This window comes from Coturnix japonica, chromosome 3 (assembly GCF_054131305.1).
Source record: "Coturnix japonica strain WE chromosome 3, WE-NBRP24, whole genome shotgun sequence".
Taxonomy (NCBI): domain Eukaryota; kingdom Metazoa; phylum Chordata; class Aves; order Galliformes; family Phasianidae; genus Coturnix; species Coturnix japonica.
Window position 1 is genome coordinate 8140143 of NC_140665.1, and position 12397 is coordinate 8152539.

The window sequence follows — 12397 nt, forward strand, 5'->3', positions numbered from 1 at the left end:
AGGTGGTTCTATCGGACACAGTGGGAACTGAGGGGAAAACTGGGAAATATAGGGCAGAGTCAATGTGGCATCTGTACGTAGGTTTCTCCAAAAGTAATGCCTCCTGGGTATTTCCATGGAAATGACAGCAGATGCAGTGAGCGCAATAAGGCTATTTAATAGAGCAACACAGTCACCGCCATCAGCCAGCGTGCACAGATGTGCTGATCTGGACGCTCTTCATTTTGCGGTGTGGCAGCTCTGCACGGCTCTCTGGAACATGGCATGTCTGCCACGTCACTGTCCCACTGCTGAAATGCACCACCCACCCCTCACCGCGCTCACATCCTTTGCTTGGTCTCCATCGACATCCAGCAAGCATCAATGGATGTCAGTGGGTGCCATTGTTTCCTCACGGAGGAATTCAGCTCCCCCCCTTGTCTCCATCTGCACTTCTGTGTCAGACCCCATTCTGTCAGACTGCCCCTCTGCTGCCAGTCACACGGCAACAACACAAAATGGAGCACAGCTTGGGAGCTTCAGCCTCTACTGCCACAGTTCCAGAGACCCAGAGGGAGGCCACGATGCCAGCCAAGAGCAGCAGAGGCCTCAAGGCCAGAATTTAGGTCCTAGGGCTCAGAGGCTTAGCGGCCAAGCCTTTAGGCATAGATTTCTAAAGAGCTAGGGGCTGGCCAAGATGCCTAGAGACCTAGGGTGCAGAAGGCCCAGAAGGAGATACAGAGGCTTAAAATTGGAGAGTCCAAAAAGGAGGCTTAGACACACCTGGAGGCACAGTTGCCTGCAAGCTGCCCTAGAGGCATAGAGGGAGGCCTAAAGGCTTAGAGGTTTCCCAGGAGGCTTAGAGGCCTTAAGGTAAAACAGCCTAGAGGGAGGCCAAGAGCCTGGCCAAGAGGCCTTGCAGCTTAGCAGTCTTGAGGCTAAACTGAGGCATGGAGGCCAAGGAAAAGAGCTCCTTCTATGATCGAGGGACCCATCTGGTGGACGAGGGAAAGGCTGTTGATGTGGTCTACCCAGACTTCAGCAAAGCCTTTGACACTGTCTCCCACAGCATTCTCCTCCAGAAGCTGGCAGCCCGTGCCTTGGACAGGTACACCCTTGGCTGGGTAAGGAGCTGGTACGGCCGGGCCCAGGGAGCGGTGGTGACTGGAGTTAAATCCAGCTGGTGACTGGTCACGAGTGGTGCTCCCCAGGGGTCAGTGCAGTGATTGTCCCCCTGTACTCAGCTCTGGTGAGGCCGTACCTCGAGTACTGTGTTCAGTTTTGTATCCTGCACTGCAAGAAAGACATGGAGGGCCAGGGGTGTGTTCAAAGAGGGCGACAAAGCTGGTGAAGGGTCTGGAGCACAGGCCTTATGAGGAGCATCATCAGTTGTTCCGGTGCCCTCTCGCAATTCTTTTCCCCTCCACCAGCACAAGAGCTGCCGTAAAAAGAAGCAATGACACTTCCACAGACATTTTGGGGATTTATAAGGGATAGGCCCTTGATAAAGCTTTATTGGCTGTTTTTCCCCTCTACGTTTCACTCTAGATCTTCTTGTTTGGCCTGGAGAACAGAAGGCTACAGGGTGACCTCATTGCGGCCTTCCAGTACATAAGGGGAGTTTACATACAGGAGGGGAGCCAACACTTTACAAGGGTAGATAATGGCAGGACAAGGGGAAGTGGTTTTGGGTTGAGGGAGGGGAGGTTAAGAGTGGATATCAGGGAGAAATTATTTCCAGAGAGAGTAGTGGGATACTGGAACCAGATGCCCAGAGAGGTTGTAGATGTCCCATCTCTGGAGATGCTCAAGGCCAGGTTGGATGGGGCCCTGGGCAGCCTGGTCTCGTTTTAGATATGATGCAGGTGGTATTCATGCATCTGTTTTGCAGTCTCAAATGGTGCTCTGTTTGTCCTGGGCACCCCACGCCTGCATCAGCGTGGCTAGGTTGTGCTATTCCTGAGAGGTGGGCGTTTGGTGTTCCGAGACCATGTTAACTTAATTTATGGGTGGCAGCCATCCAGATCTGTCAATGGAGGACCCCTCAGACCGGCTGGAGTCATCATGAGATGTAGATGCTGCCGGCTCCTCACGTTCATCCTGTGCTCGCCTCATCCTCTCCTTGTTAAGTCTGAATGAATCCTGAGCCAGAAATGGCCGCCTGGATGGTCTGCCTTTGATCTCTTCCTCTTGTTCATCCTTTGCTCGTCTCATCCTCTCCTTGTTAAGTTTGAATGAATCCTGAGACAGAAGTGGCGGCCTGGATGGTCTGTCTTCGGTCTCCTCCTCACGTTCCTCCTGTGCTCGCCTCATCCTCTCCTTGTGAAGTTTGAATGAATCCTTAGCGACAAATGCCAGCCTGGATGGTCTGCCTTTGGTCTCCGTGGACTGGCTGGACTCAGCCCTTGAGGAAGATGCGGAATCTTCGGTGGAAGATGGTGACTTCCTCAAGATGCCCCGAGGGTGTGAGGTCTTGGTTTTCACTTTCAACCCTGCACCCTCATGGTGGTCATTTTCAGCTTCAGAACGGAACCTGACACGCTGAGTGCTTCGTGCTTGGCCAAGTTCATCTTGGTTTCGGGCTCCTGCCTGGCCCCGCAGCTCACAGCTCACAGGCTGCTCTGGGGTTTTAGGCACTGCTTGGATCTCTGGCAGCAGTCTGAAAGGACAGAGCAAGAGGAGTCTGCCTTAGTGGGTGATGACTTCAGGGCCACATGCTGCAAGCCTGAGCCGGGACCCTTGGCTGCAATGCAGCCTTCCCACAGACAGCTCACCGGCTGGCCCATGGCTCTCCTGAGATCTGGAGGGGGCCAGCCCTGTGAGCTCGGGTCTTCCCGGCTTCCCCATGCCAGCACTCTGGGTGCTGTCTTCAGCATTGTTGGGCAGCCACAAACAGTGACCATTTGGGGTTAGGGAACGGGCTCTCGTTGGCTCAGTAAATCACCCCCATGCACATCCCAACCCAGAGCATCTGGCCTCACCTGGACTTAGAGCTCTCCTTCTGCAGGAGGTACCTTATCCGCCTTAAGTGCTCTCCATCTACACTTGTAGTGCTCAAGCACCTGACGAAGCTTGGCCGTCTAGCAGATCTCACTGGAATTAGGAAGACAGAGGAGATTCATTGTAAACCCTTTGGTTCACTCACAAGGGGTGCTCCGGCCTGTTGCCAAAACATCCAAGAGGGCCGCTCTGCTCCCCCCACTGCTGCCATCTGCACTGCCCTCAGAGCCTCCCTGAAACCATCTCTGGCCCCACTCCTCCTCTCCGCAATTCAGCTCTGTTCTGGGACTGCGTTAGCAATGTTGTCTTTGGGAAAGCAGAGCTGGGTGGTGATAATGAGCTGACAGGGTGTCTTTTGGGGACCGTGTCCTTCCACTGGGGCAGGGGTAGGGCCTAAGATCCCGACATCCTCCTGCCACAGCCGGGGATAGGAGCATGTCACACACAGCACCTTAGTTTTGGCAAGGCCTACAGTTCCTCATGAGATGAGGCTGCGCTCAGCTGGCGTGAAGCCTCAACGCAAGTCACTGCCTTTGGCTGATGGCCAGCGAGGGAATTCCCATCTCACGATGGTTGCCCGTGCCGCGGAAAGAAGTTGCAAGATGTTTTACCTCTTTTGCCCTGGGCAAGAGGTGGCAAAGTGTCCCCTTCCTTAAGTTTCCTCTCAGCAGGGAAGCTTCCTGAGGACTTGCGGCGTGGCAAGGATGGTGGTTTGGGCACCAACTCCATTTGAAACCTTTAAGAGAGGAGAAGACAGTCATTGGTGTGACGCAGTGCACCACCAGCCTGAGTTGCTCTCTGGTTGTGTGCTCACAGGCACATTTTCATGCTGCATGAAGGCCACTCCTTTCTAAAGTCTTTAGCAGGGTCAGTTGGGATAGGACAAGGGGAAACAGTCTCAAACAGAAGGAGGGAAGATTTAGATTGGAAATAAGGAAGTTTCTGGCAGAAGGCTGGTGAGGCACTGGAACATCTTGTCCAGAGACGTGCTGGGTGCCCGGACAGGCGTTCAAGGTCGGGCTGGAGCACGCTCAGAGCAACCTCATCTGGCGGTAGGTAGGTGTCCCTGTTCCCTGCAGGGGAGTGGGACTAGGTGCTCTTTCAGGGTTCCTTTTGGCTCAAATGATTCTATGATTCTACAAGATATCCTCATGGGCAGGACACCCGTGGACACAAGGAACAAGCACTGCGGAATGAGAGCTGAGATGCTGCATCGAGCAGCAGCTACAGCTCCCAACATACTCACTCTGGAAAGACAACAAGGCAGCCAGAGGGTGACAGGGAGGCCACTGGTGCCACCCGGGGCATCACCATCTTCATCAGCCAGGGGGCCTGCAGGGGAGGAACAGAGAGGATGTGAGACATCCTTGTCACAGCTGAGGCACTGGGGACATGAGGAGCCTAAGCCAGGGAGAGCTGACAGCACCACAGCACTTGCACAGCCCATGCAGATGGCCAGGTCTTGGTGGGCCGTGTGTGGGCACAGCAAGGCTCACGGGACTGTCCGGTCCACAAACAAACCTACAGCTCACCTTGAGAACAGCTTTTCTGAGGTTCTCTTTCCCTGACAGCTTCTGGAGGAAGTCATAGTAGAACTTCATTTGGAAGGTCATTCCATCAATGAAGATCACTCCAATGTCCTTCAGGACAATGGCAACTTTCTCCCCAATTTTCAGGCAGCTGGATATCAGGAACACAGTGTTCTGGATGCTAGCCTGCACTATGTGCCAGCTCAGAGAGGCATCTGCGGCCACCTGGCTGCGCTTCAGGGGCTCCAGCTTCCTGTAGGCTGAAAAACGCCAGGGACGGAGTTGATACGGTTGCTGTTCCACAGCTTCTTCCCTAGAACTGCTTCTGGTGGGCATCAACCAGAACAGCCCTATACTTGGACACGCTCCTCAGAGGGAGAGGTGGAGGATGGAGGTGGTGGCCCTGTTTGTCCCCTCCATGAAGCCAGCAAAGGTTTAATCCCCCCTCCTACCTGGCAGGGACTCCCCGTGGGACTGGAGGCCGTGCATGGCTACGAGGTTTGTAGCCAGCTGAAACACGGGCCACTGCAGAGTCACGTTTGCAGTCGTGATTTCTCTGGAGATGATGTCAAAGGAGCCGAAGGTGGGAATCCAGACTCCCTGCAAGTGAAAGAAAAACAAGGTGTGGAAGGGTTATGGGCTTGCTGGAGAAAGGGCTGGCGTTGACTTTCATCGGCCCTGAGATACTACACCACCAGCACAAGTGATACTGCATTGACAGGAAGCCCGTGGGATGCCCAGAAGTGAAATGCGGGGTGAGTTCCCTGCTTTCTGTGCAGGGGAAGACTCAGAGGATCTCTAGGCTGAGCTGGACAGGGAGAGGAGGAACCTGACAGCCAACACACCTTGTGCATCAGGAGCTGCTCTTGTACATAGGCGGCCACCGCATTCCAGACGGCAACTCGCTCTGGAGGGCAAAGGAAAATCAGGTCACACTCTGCATCTGCTGCTTCCCAGCACCCCTTCTGCTGCCAGGCAGGAGTGAGGTGGCAGATAGAAAGTGTTATCTCCGTCCCAAGACTGGATTCTGCACCGCTTCCATGGGGGCTGTGGGCCCACGTACCTTCAGTGTCAATGTGTATCGGTCCAGAGGTACGCCTCACTGTGGGGCCGTCCCCACAGAAGTTCATCCTGTTCCGCCTTATACCAGCGGGTTGCTCCTTGTTGGCAGCAGCCATGCCGGAGCTCATCCTTCAGATGCGTCTGCTCTCTACCAGATGCTCCTTCAGGATGCAGGACCCAGTGCCGCGCTCCCCCTTCACACCCCTCCTGGGTGGCCGTGTCACAAACGTTGCCACAGCGCCGCTGTGACATCATGGCCAGTGCTGGACGCTGCCCATTATGACGCTGGCACAGCAGCCTGCTGCCCGCCCCGGGTGGGGGTGCTGACCCCTCTCTGCTTTCTCCCTCTCCTGTCTTTCCTCTCAGTGTAACGTTACCCATTTTCCTTTTGTAGCCGTTGCCCAAACTGATCTCCAAGGAGGCGATGTGGAAACAAGTCTTGTTCCAAAGCACTCTACCCGTCATGCTGACGACTTGATGTCAGAAAGTGCCTTCATTGTGCCTGGAAGTTGTCAGTTCCTCGTTAGGATGCTCAATAAATTACCCGGCATGGATCTTCTGTGTCACTGTTGTGAGTCCATTGCTGCTGCGACCCTACCGGGCAGGGAGTGCTTTGTCTGGGGGATCCCAGAGATTGGCTTTCCTTGAAGCCTTCCAAGGGGAAGGGGGTTGGGATCCTGTGGGGTCAAGACGGGATCTGCAGGCCCGAAGCCGGACAGCCTGAGGAGACCTGCCAGGCCAAAAGGCAGCCGGCTGGCTGGGCAGGCCCTTTTAGACCTGATCTTCCATGTCCTCTGCTTCAGAAGTTGGAGTGAGCCCCAGGCCAAAAGTGGCAGCCTGGATGGTATGTCTTGGGGCTCTGTAGACTGGCTGGACTCAGGCCTTGAGGAAGATGTCAAATCTTTGATGAAAGCTGGCCGTCTGGAAAGGGAAGCCCTACCAGGCCAAAACCCAGCCGGCAGACCCAGGGATCCCTGCCAGGACAGAACCAGCTGGCTGACCTGTGGGGGCCTTGCCAGGCCAGAAGCTGGCGGGCTGGTTACGGGGACCCTGCCAGGCCAAAAGCCATCTGGACCAGGGGCCCTGCCAGGCCAAAACTCAGCCAGGTCAAGGAGCCATACCAGGTCGAACGCCAGCCGGGTGGCTCGAGTGGGCCCAGCCAGGCCAAAAGCCAGCTGGCCGGGGAGGCCCTAAGGCAAAAGTCATCTGGTCAGATGGCTGTGGGGTGTCTGCCAGGCCAAAGGCCGGCAGGCCGTCTTCGGGATCCCTGCCAGGCCTGAAGCCTGCAGGCCTGGGAAGCCCTGCCAGGCCAAAAGCCCGCCGCCGGCCAGCAAACACTGGCAAGGTCAAAAGCTGGCTGGCCAGCTTGGGGATTCCTACCAGGCCAACATCCAGCCTGCCCGGGGCTCACTGCCAGGCAACAAAATGGCTGGCTGGCCTGCGGGGCCTGAGAGGCCAAAAGCCATCCAGGCAGTCTGGGGGGACCTTGCAAGCCTGAAGCTGGTAATCCAGTTAGGGGGGCCCTGCCAGGCTAAAAGCCAGCTGGCCGGGGAAGCCCTTCCAGGCCAAAAGCCTGCAGGCCAGGGTCCCTACCAGGCCAAAACCCATCCAGCCTGAGGCTCCCTGCCAGGCTAGAAGCTGTCTGTCCGGCCTGTGGGGCCTGTTTGGTGCCTTGGTACATTTTGCTCTTGGTATCCCACCTCATGACATCCTGTGGAGCACAGAGAAGAGGAGCTACACGGCCCAGAGCACCTTACGGCCTGAGAGGGAAATACATCACGGAAGGGACGCTCTCTCTCTCTCTGCTGGCATCTTTAAAGCCGTGCACCTTCCACTGCAGAGCAGGGTTCTTGGTCTCCGGAAACCTCTCTCTGCCTCTTATTTCACTCGATTTGCTTGCCTACAATCTCAATTACATTGTATTACATAGTGTTACCTTGCATTCCCATATCATAGTTAGTGAAATTAGTTTTTCTCCTTAGATCATTGCTGCTGCTCTGTTGGTTTTCCTTGAGCCCATCTCCCATCTCCCATCTCCCTACCCCTTTCCCTTTTCCCTTCCCATTTGTTGGGGGCTGGCGGGCACACAGACCTACTGACTTCCCCACCCCAATCCCCCCCCCTGCGGACAGACTGACACAGATAACTCCATGATAGAGACGTCTGTGTTTCTGAGATTACCCCCGTTATGGTTCATACTGTGGGGTATCCTACACGCTGCCCTGTGAAAAGTTCAGCAGACCAACAGTACTTGAACTTGCCAAACCAGCATTTACATCTCTCAGCATTTGAATTGCTTTGGAAATGCTCAAGTGGAAAGTTCTCAAGACGCCGAATCATCTTTGAGATGATGGCAAGTCCACATGGTGCCCAGTGGGACCAGATGTGCTTCTGGTACATGAACTGCAGTGTAACATGGTGTGGCTGTTCATAAACGCCACAACCTGCACCGAAGAATTCCATTCTGGATCCTGGCTGCAGAAAGCAGCTGACACAGATACCGCTATTTGTTTTACTTGTTTGTTTATTACTACTGGTTGTTGTCAAACGTATGCTGGTTTCTTCTCACTTCCTACCTTTTTTTCGTGCTGTAATATTTGTGTCACCACTCCTGCAGAATCACTGGCTGGTGTCTGTGGCAAGTTGGTGTTGTGTGCCGTTGTAACTCAGACATTTGTACTTTGTGTGATCCCGTGTTTTATTGGACTTACACAACACGTTGTATCCTCCAGGTACTTTGTAACCCCTCCAACTGGGGACGGACAAGGCCAACAGATCAGGGCAACATTTGTAACCAAGCCCAACTCCTTTGCAGTGATGGGGCTGTTCTGGGGCTGCTCTAGGATGGCTCTGGGGCTACTAAGGGGCAGCTATGGGACACACACACACACCTCGGTGGGGCTGATGTTCCCCCACATGGAGCTGGTGGTGAATCTGCTCTGATCGTGGCACCTTCCAGCCCCAACCTCTGGTCAGTTCCCTTTGGATCTCACAACTCTCCTGCTTTCAGCCAGTAAGAATTGTTGAGCAGCAGCAGCTGCATTTGTGGGGCAGGGCTTAGTGTGGGTAGTGCTGTGGGGTTGGTGTGGGAGCCACGGGAGATGGAGGGTGTCCAAGAGTGTGGATTGGTCGCCCAGGCTATCCCACAATGCTGTGAATCTTGACCCATGGTGAGTGAACCGCAGCGTAATTGGCTGTGGGGCACTATGGGTTGCTACAGGGCAGTATGTTTCCATATGCACTTCTATGGGTCCCTGCTGGTCCCTGTGTGACAATGTGACATTATTGCTCCTGTATGGGTCTCTATTTGTTCCTTTTGGCTCCCCATGGTTCTTATGTGGCTCTGTAGGGCTCTATGACTCTCCATGATGTTTTTGTGATTCTCTATGGGTTTTGTGGGTTCCTGCCCCTGACAGACTGTGGGAATGGATCACCCCTGTGGCCCCACCATGGGAATTTGTCACTTGCCAAGGACAAAGAGGGGACAAAAAGGCAGAGGTGGGGCCAGGTGATAAGGAGGGCAGAAACAGCCCCATCCCTGTCCCCTTGTCTGCAGCGGAAAGTGGTGGCCATGGTGTGTAGAGCCCCATAGGGACCCAAAGAGCCCATAGCGTATAGGCAAAGTAGAAGCTTATGGTGCAGAGCTTACGGAGCAAAGCTGTGGGGGTTATGGGACAGAGTTTATCGGGCAGAGGTGGTTCTATCGGACACAGTGGGAACTGAGGGGAAAACTGGGAAATATAGGGCAGAGTCAATGTGGCATCTGTACGTAGGTTTCTCCAAAAGTAATGCCTCCTGGGTATTTCCATGGAAATGACAGCAGATGCAGTGAGCGCAATAAGGCTATTTAATAGAGCAACACAGTCACCGCCATCAGCCAGCGTGCACAGATGTGCTGATCTGGACGCTCTTCATTTTGCGGTGTGGCAGCTCTGCACGGCTCTCTGGAACATGGCATGTCTGCCACGTCACTGTCCCACTGCTGAAATGCACCACCCACCCCTCACCGCGCTCACATCCTTTGCTTGGTCTCCATCGACATCCAGCAAGCATCAATGGATGTCAGTGGGTGCCATTGTTTCCTCAAGGAGGAATTCAGCTCCCCCCCTTGTCTCCATCTGCACTTCTGTGTCAGACCCCATTCTGTCAGACTGCCCCTCTGCTGCCAGTCACACGGCAACAACACAAAATGGAGCACAGCTTGGGAGCTTCAGCCTCTACTGCCACAGTTCCAGAGACCCAGAGGGAGGCCACGATGCCAGCCAAGAGCAGCAGAGGCCTCAAGGCCAGAATTTAGGTCCTAGGGCTCAGAGGCTTAGCGGCCAAGCCTTTAGGCATAGATTTCTAAAGAGCTAGGGGCTGGCCAAGATGCCTAGAGACCTAGGGTGCAGAAGGCCCAGAAGGAGATACAGAGGCTTAAAATTGGAGAGTCCAAAAAGGAGGCTTAGACACACCTGGAGGCACAGTTGCCTGCAAGCTGCCCTAGAGGCATAGAGGGAGGCCTAAAGGCTTAGAGGTTTCCCAGGAGGCTTAGAGGCCTTAAGGTAAAACAGCCTAGAGGGAGGCCAAGAGCCTGGCCAAGAGGCCTTGCAGCTTAGCAGTCTTGAGGCTAAACTGAGGCATGGAGGCCAAGGAAAAGAGCTCCTTCTATGATCGAGGGACCCATCTGGTGGACGAGGGAAAGGCTGTTGATGTGGTCTACCCAGACTTCAGCAAAGCCTTTGACACTGTCTCCCACAGCATTCTCCTCCAGAAGCTGGCAGCCTGTGCCTTGGACAGGTACACCCTTGGCTGGGTAAGGAGCTGGTACGGCCGGGCCCAGGGAGCGGTGGTGACTGGAGTTAAATCCAGCTGGTGACTGGTCACGAGTGGTGCTCCCCAGGGGTCAGTGCAGTGATTGTCCCCCTGTACTCAGCTCTGGTGAGGCCGTACCTCGAGTACTGTGTTCAGTTTTGTATCCTGCACTGCAAGAAAGACATGGAGGGCCAGGGGTGTGTTCAAAGAGGGCGACAAAGCTGGTGAAGGGTCTGGAGCACAGGCCTTATGAGGAGCATCATCAGTTGTTCCGGTGCCCTCTCGCAATTCTTTTCCCCTCCACCAGCACAAGAGCTGCCGTAAAAAGAAGCAATGACACTTCCACAGACATTTTGGGGATTTATAAGGGATAGGCCCTTGATAAAGCTTTATTGGCTGTTTTTCCCCTCTACGTTTCACTCTAGATCTTCTTGTTTGGCCTGGAGAACAGAAGGCTACAGGGTGACCTCATTGCGGCCTTCCAGTACATAAGGGGAGTTTACATACAGGAGGGGAGCCAACACTTTACAAGGGTAGATAATGGCAGGACAAGGGGAAGTGGTTTTGGGTTGAGGGAGGGGAGGTTAAGAGTGGATATCAGGGAGAAATTATTTCCAGAGAGAGTGGTGGGATACTGGAACCAGATGCCCAGAGAGGTTGTAGATGTCCCATCTCTGGAGATGCTCAAGGCCAGGTTGGATGGGGCCCTGGGCAGCCTGGTCTCGTTTTAGATATGATGCAGGTGGTATTCATGCATCTGTTTTGCAGTCTCAAATGGTGCTCTGTTTGTCCTGGGCACCCCACGCCTGCATCAGCGTGGCTAGGTTGTGCTATTCCTGAGAGGTGGGCGTTTGGTGTTCCGAGACCATGTTAACTTAATTTATGGGTGGCAGCCATCCAGATCTGTCAATGGAGGACCCCTCAGACCGGCTGGAGTCATCATGAGATGTAGATGCTGCCGGCTCCTCACGTTCATCCTGTGCTCGCCTCATCCTCTCCTTGTTAAGTCTGAATGAATCCTGAGCCAGAAATGGCCGCCTGGATGGTCTGCCTTTGATCTCTTCCTCTTGTTCATCCTTTGCTCGTCTCATCCTCTCCTTGTTAAGTTTGAATGAATCCTGAGACAGAAGTGGCGGCCTGGATGGTCTGTCTTCGGTCTCCTCCTCACGTTCCTCCTGTGCTCGCCTCATCCTCTCCTTGTGAAGTTTGAATGAATCCTTAGCGACAAATGCCAGCCTGGATGGTCTGCCTTTGGTCTCCGTGGACTGGCTGGACTCAGCCCTTGAGGAAGATGCGGAATCTTCGGTGGAAGATGGTGACTTCCTCAAGATGCCCCGAGGGTGTGAGGTCTTGGTTTTCACTTTCAACCCTGCACCCTCATGGTGGTCATTTTCAGCTTCAGAACGGAACCTGACACGCTGAGTGCTTCGTGCTTGGCCAAGCTCATCTTGGTTTCGGGCTCCTGCCTGGCCCCGCAGCTCACAGCTCACAGGCTGCTCTGGGGTTTTAGGCACTGCTTGGATCTCTGGCAGCAGTCTGAAAGGACAGAGCAAGAGGAGTCTGCCTTAGTGGGTGATGACTTCAGGGCCACATGCTGCAAGCCTGAGCCGGGACCCTTGGCTGCAATGCAGCCTTCCCACAGACAGCTCACCGGCTGGCCCATGGCTCTCCTGAGATCTGGAGGGGGCCAGCCCTGTGAGCTCGGGTCTTCCCGGCTTCCCCATGCCAGCACTCTGGGTGCTGTCTTCAGCATTGTTGGGCAGCCACAAACAGTGACCATTTGGGGTTAGGGAACGGGCTCTCGTTGGCTCAGTAAATCACCCCCATGCACATCCCAACCCAGAGCATCTGGCCTCACCTGGTCTTAGAGCTCTCCTTCTGCAGGAGGTACCTTATCCGCCTTAAGTGCTCTCCATCTACACTTGTAGTGCTCAAGCACCTGACGAAGCTTGGCCGTCTAGCAGATCTCACTGGAATTAGGAAGACAGAGGAGATTCATTGTAAACCCTTTGGTTCACTCACAAGGGGTGCTC

The 12397-nt window shown here is 54.5% G+C and overlaps 2 protein-coding genes across 3 annotated transcripts; both read right to left on the reverse strand.

Annotated features, from left to right (window-relative positions):
- Nucleotides 1-1452: 1452 nt before the first annotated feature.
- On the reverse strand, nt 1453-3807 carry LOC146761245 (uncharacterized). Its single transcript, XM_085542345.1, has 4 exons — nt 3794-3807; nt 3591-3715; nt 2961-3072; nt 1453-2638 (listed from the first exon to the last, which is right to left on the reverse strand). The coding sequence occupies exons 1-4, from the start codon at nt 3805-3807 to the stop codon at nt 1978-1980; spliced, it is 912 nt and encodes a 303-aa protein (XP_085398471.1). The 3' UTR covers nt 1453-1977.
- On the reverse strand, nt 3597-6807 carry LOC146761246 (coiled-coil domain-containing protein 81-like). Of its 2 annotated transcripts, XM_085540971.1 has the most exons (4): nt 5354-6807; nt 4961-5108; nt 4512-4768; nt 3597-4311 (listed from the first exon to the last, which is right to left on the reverse strand). In XM_085540971.1, exons 1-4 carry the CDS (start codon nt 5696-5698, stop codon nt 4222-4224), a joined length of 840 nt encoding a protein of 279 aa, XP_085397097.1. In that variant the 5' UTR covers nt 5699-6807; the 3' UTR covers nt 3597-4221. The 2 variants fall into 2 exon arrangements, with proteins under 2 accessions (XP_085397097.1, XP_085397096.1); XM_085540970.1 differs by lacking the exon at nt 3597-4311 and having other exon boundaries at nt 4318-4768.
- Nucleotides 6808-12397: the final 5590 nt, after the last annotated feature.

What these genes read in the sequence shown, in the direction of transcription:
- LOC146761246 (XM_085540970.1), bottom strand. Translation starts at nt 5,698, where the DNA reads ATGAGCTCCGGCATGGCTGCTGCCAACAAGGAGCAACCCGCTGGTATA. An exon ending in AGCAGCTCCTGATGCACAAG is followed by an intron (nt 5,109 to 5,353) that starts GTGTGTTGGCTG and finishes TTTCACTTGCAG; the next exon opens with GGAGTCTGGATTCCCACCTT. An exon ending in CCACGGGGAGTCCCTGCCAG is followed by an intron (nt 4,769 to 4,960) that starts GTAGGAGGGGGG and finishes GGCGTTTTTCAG; the next exon opens with CCTACAGGAAGCTGGAGCCC.
- LOC146761245 (XM_085542345.1), bottom strand. An exon ending in TCTTGCCCAGGGCAAAAGAG is followed by an intron (nt 3,073 to 3,590) that starts GTAAAACATCTT and finishes TCCTAATTCCAG; the next exon opens with TGAGATCTGCTAGACGGCCA. An exon ending in AAGGAGAGCTCTAAGTCCAG is followed by an intron (nt 2,639 to 2,960) that starts GTGAGGCCAGAT and finishes CTGTCCTTTCAG; the next exon opens with ACTGCTGCCAGAGATCCAAG.